Below are 3,776 nucleotides of genomic sequence, written 5' to 3' on the forward strand. Positions count from 1 at the left end.
CGTGTCTGGGCCCACAGTTATCAGTCAAGGTCTCAGAAATATATTCATCAATATATGACTCAACAAAAGTATTACATATAAACTTTTTCTTATAATTTCTCCAACTCCGTGCAGTTGAGAACGAATTGCATCAACCCCAAGTGTAGAAAACTTTCTCAGTCAGGTTCCAGTGGTACGTGTAACTTGACGACAAATGTAATCGCAATTTCGAATGGATGAGAGCTTTTTTTTTCACACAGTGAAAAGTTCTGTGTTAATTCCAGCCTATACAGAGGAACAGAAACAGACATGCGGAGATAGAAACACATCAGCACAACAACAAGTAAAAGGAAACCGAGCTAATACCACAGTCACTTTCTGTATCACGGACACGAAACACATCTCCCTCAGTCAGACTGACAGGAACAGAATCACCATCCACTTTACATGTCGTTGCAGATCCAAAGTGGATCTCACACTAACCAATCAGAGAGACTCAATGTTTGGGAATGACTCAGTGTAAGCTACCCAATCAGGAGCAAGGCGTTCGCCCATCCCTCATTAGCATTGCTGACGCCGTCAGTCTATAAAGAGGGAACTCCGAGGTCCCTTTCCCTTATTCTGTGTCTGGAAGTGAGCGGCGCTATGGCTGATGAGAAGAAAACTCAGCAACCCTCCAAGAAGGGCGCGAAGAAAATCATTAAGAAGGCGCCAGCGAAGGGCGGCAAGAAGAGGAGGCGGTCCAGGAAAGAAAGTTTGAGTTAATGCAAAATGTGTAAATTAGGACACGACAGATATAAAGTTAAAGTGACGCATATATATAGCATGCTGACAGTTGCTGGTGAACAGGCTTTCGCGTAAGACTGAGAAATGTTATAAATCCCTGCATGAAACTGCAAGACGCCTAATTGAAAAGTGCAGCACGTTACACTGCACGTACTTTCAAAGCCCACAGTAATCGATACGTCTCTGGGTCCACAGTTATCAGTCAAGGTCTCAGAAATATATTCATCAATATATGACTCAACAAAAGTATTACATATAAACTTTTTCTTATAATTTCTCCAACTCCGTGCAATTGAGAACGAGATGCATCAACCCCAAGTGTAGAAAACACTCACAGTCAGGTTCCAGTGGTACGTGTAACTTGCCGACAAATGTAATCGCAATTTCGAATGGATGAGAGCTTTTTTTCACACAGTGAAAAGTTCTGTGTTAATTCCAGCCTATACAGAGGAACAGAAACAGCCATGCGGAGATAGAAACACATCAGCACAACAACGAGCAAAAGGAAACCGAGCTAATACCTCAGTCACTTTCTGTATCACAGACACGAAACAAATCTCCCTCAGTCAGACTGACAGGAACAGAATCACCATCCACTTCACATGTCGTTGCAGATCCAAAGTGGATCTCACACTAACCAATCAGAGAGACTCAATGTTTGGGAATGACTCTGTGTAAACTACCCAATCAGAAGCAAGGCGTTCGCCCATCCCTCATTAGCATTGCTGACGCCGTCAGTCTATAAAGAGGGAACTCCGAGGCCGCTTTCCCTTATTCTGTGTCTGAAAGTGAGTGGGACGATGGCTGATGAGAAGAAAGCACAGCAAGCCTCCAAGAAGGGCGCGAAGAAAATCATTAAGAAGGCGCCAGCGAAGGGAGGCAAGAAGAGGAGGCGGTCCAGGAAAGAAAGTTACGCCATCTACATCTACAAAGTGATGAAACAGGTTCACCCCGACACCGGCATCTCCTCCAAGGCCATGAGCATCATGAACTCGTTCGTCAAAGATATTTTCGAGCGCATCGCGGGGGAGGCTTCCCGCCTGGCCCATTACAACAAGCGCAGCACCATCAGCTCCCGGGAGATCCAGACCGCCGTGCGGCTGCTGCTGCCCGGGGAGCTGGCCAAGCACGCCGTGTCGGAGGGCACAAAGGCGGTGACCAAGTACACCAGCTCCAAGTGAAGGACCGCACTGCACTGAAACAAACACATCCACAACCCAAAGGCTCTTTTAAGAGCCACCCACAACTTCCCTGAAACAGCTGAACCATTTCTTTAAGAGTTGTTTGTTTTAGTTCACGTGATTTTTGATAAGGCATTTTAACTTCTCGCGCTATATGTTTTTGTGTTAATAAGTGCTTTGCAAATTATTCGGGAGTGGGGTGGAGAGTGCAGATCAGGCGCCAGTGAGTCATTTTTCATCTTGTTCATCCCTGGCAGACAAATGCCCACGTCTTTCACCCCCACAGTGGTGTATTTTACCTTCTGATTTACTTTACGTTTCCAATGCGCGGGTTTGATCCGACATTTCACGATGCAAAATAACACTTCATGCTGTCAGTGAGAACTTTCAAATCGAATCGAGAGAACACCAAAACAGCTACCGGGCTGAAACGTGGAGCTTTTGCTGAATCTGATCGAGAGCGATAAGGGAGGACAGCTTTAAAATATCGTCTGAAAAAAACGGGTGGTACTGAAATGTGAAAAAGAAAGACAGGTTGCAGACTGCAGTGTTTGGCCTGTTTTGTTTCGGCTTCTTCTCAAGGTTTAGAAAGTAACCCACTCTCAATATCAGAAATGGATAGATACAGGTCGGCAAATGAGGGAGAGTAAGACCGTGTGAAGTACACATTTGTAAACTAAAAGTAAATTAACGTGTAGTAATATTTTTTTGAACTTCCTCAGTTTTTTGTACTTCATTTTTCAGGTAAAACATACTCCTTTATTTGTAAATTGGCGGGCTTTTCAATTTTGAAAGAAAGCGGTTGATGATTTGGCGCTGGTACTTTCCGCCTTCCTCCCCGTGCCCTCTCCGGATTGGGGAATGAGGCAGATATCTGATTGGGAATTGAAACAACATTAGGCGGGGCTGGAAAATGGGACCATTCAGAAATGGCCGCCCCACCATTCCTCCCGAAGATATAAGAGGCCGCGATGTGGGCGGAGTGCAGCATTCTCTGTGAAAGTGATTGTGAGATTGTGACCATGTCCGGAAGAGGAAAGGGCGGTGGGAAAGCTCGCGCCAAGGCGAAGTCTCGGTCGTCCCGGGCTGGCCTGCAGTTCCCGGTGGGCCGTGTTCACAGGCTCCTGAGAAAGGGTAACTATGCTGAGCGTGTGGGTGCCGGAGCGCCGGTCTATCTGGCTGCGGTGCTGGAGTATCTGACGGCTGAGATCCTGGAGCTGGCCGGCAACGCGGCCCGGGACAACAAGAAGACCCGCATCATCCCCAGGCACCTGCAGCTGGCCGTGCGCAACGACGAGGAGCTCAACAAGTTGCTGGGAGGGGTGACCATCGCTCAGGGCGGGGTGCTGCCTAATATCCAGGCCGTGCTGCTGCCCAAGAAAACCGCTGCTGCTGGATCTGCTAAAAAGTGAAGAGACGATCCTTGAATCTGACAACCCAAAGGCTCTTTTAAGAGCCACTCACAGCATCTGTGAAAGGAGCTGAACTCTGTCGGGTTGAATTACTTTTAACGTATAGAGCCCTGGCCGTTGTACCTAACATCGCTACATTTCTATCTCCTTTTTATTGGATACTGTTACTGTCGGTGGCAGCAGAGGAAGATTATATCATAGATTACGATTGTAAGAGTGCCTGGAACTACATTATTTCTCATTACACGGTCACTGCCTGAGTGACCAATGTTCTATGAGTTTAGAATAGTGTCACGGATGTTCCCGATCGGGTTTGGCTTCACATTTCCCTTAACTGCATCAGTAAGAGCTGAATCCTCCCACTGTCTCTGCATCATTTCCCTCTTCAATTTATTCTCTGCTCGGTTCGTATTCACTT

The 3,776-nt window shown here is 46.7% G+C and overlaps 2 protein-coding genes across 3 annotated transcripts; both read left to right on the forward strand.

The window, feature by feature from the left end:
* Positions 1–609: 609 nt before the first annotated feature.
* Positions 610–2,845, forward strand: LOC122544585 (late histone H2B.L4-like). Of its 2 annotated transcripts, XM_043683904.1 has the most exons (2): positions 610–703; positions 1,645–2,845. In XM_043683904.1, the coding sequence occupies exons 1-2, from the start codon at positions 625–627 to the stop codon at positions 1,944–1,946; spliced, it is 381 nt and encodes a 126-aa protein (XP_043539839.1). In that variant the 5' UTR covers positions 610–624; the 3' UTR covers positions 1,947–2,845. The 2 variants fall into 2 exon arrangements, with proteins under 2 accessions (XP_043539839.1, XP_043539838.1); XM_043683903.1 differs by lacking the exon at positions 610–703 and having other exon boundaries at positions 1,564–2,845.
* An 83-nt stretch (positions 2,846–2,928) lies between these two features.
* Positions 2,929–3,485, forward strand: LOC122544584 (histone H2A-like). Its single transcript, XM_043683902.1, has one exon. It carries the CDS (start codon positions 2,969–2,971, stop codon positions 3,356–3,358), a length of 390 nt encoding a protein of 129 aa, XP_043539837.1. The 5' UTR covers positions 2,929–2,968; the 3' UTR covers positions 3,359–3,485.
* Positions 3,486–3,776: the final 291 nt, after the last annotated feature.

Source organism: Chiloscyllium plagiosum, chromosome 50, assembly GCF_004010195.1.
Source record: "Chiloscyllium plagiosum isolate BGI_BamShark_2017 chromosome 50, ASM401019v2, whole genome shotgun sequence".
In the NCBI taxonomy this organism is placed as follows: domain Eukaryota; kingdom Metazoa; phylum Chordata; class Chondrichthyes; order Orectolobiformes; family Hemiscylliidae; genus Chiloscyllium; species Chiloscyllium plagiosum.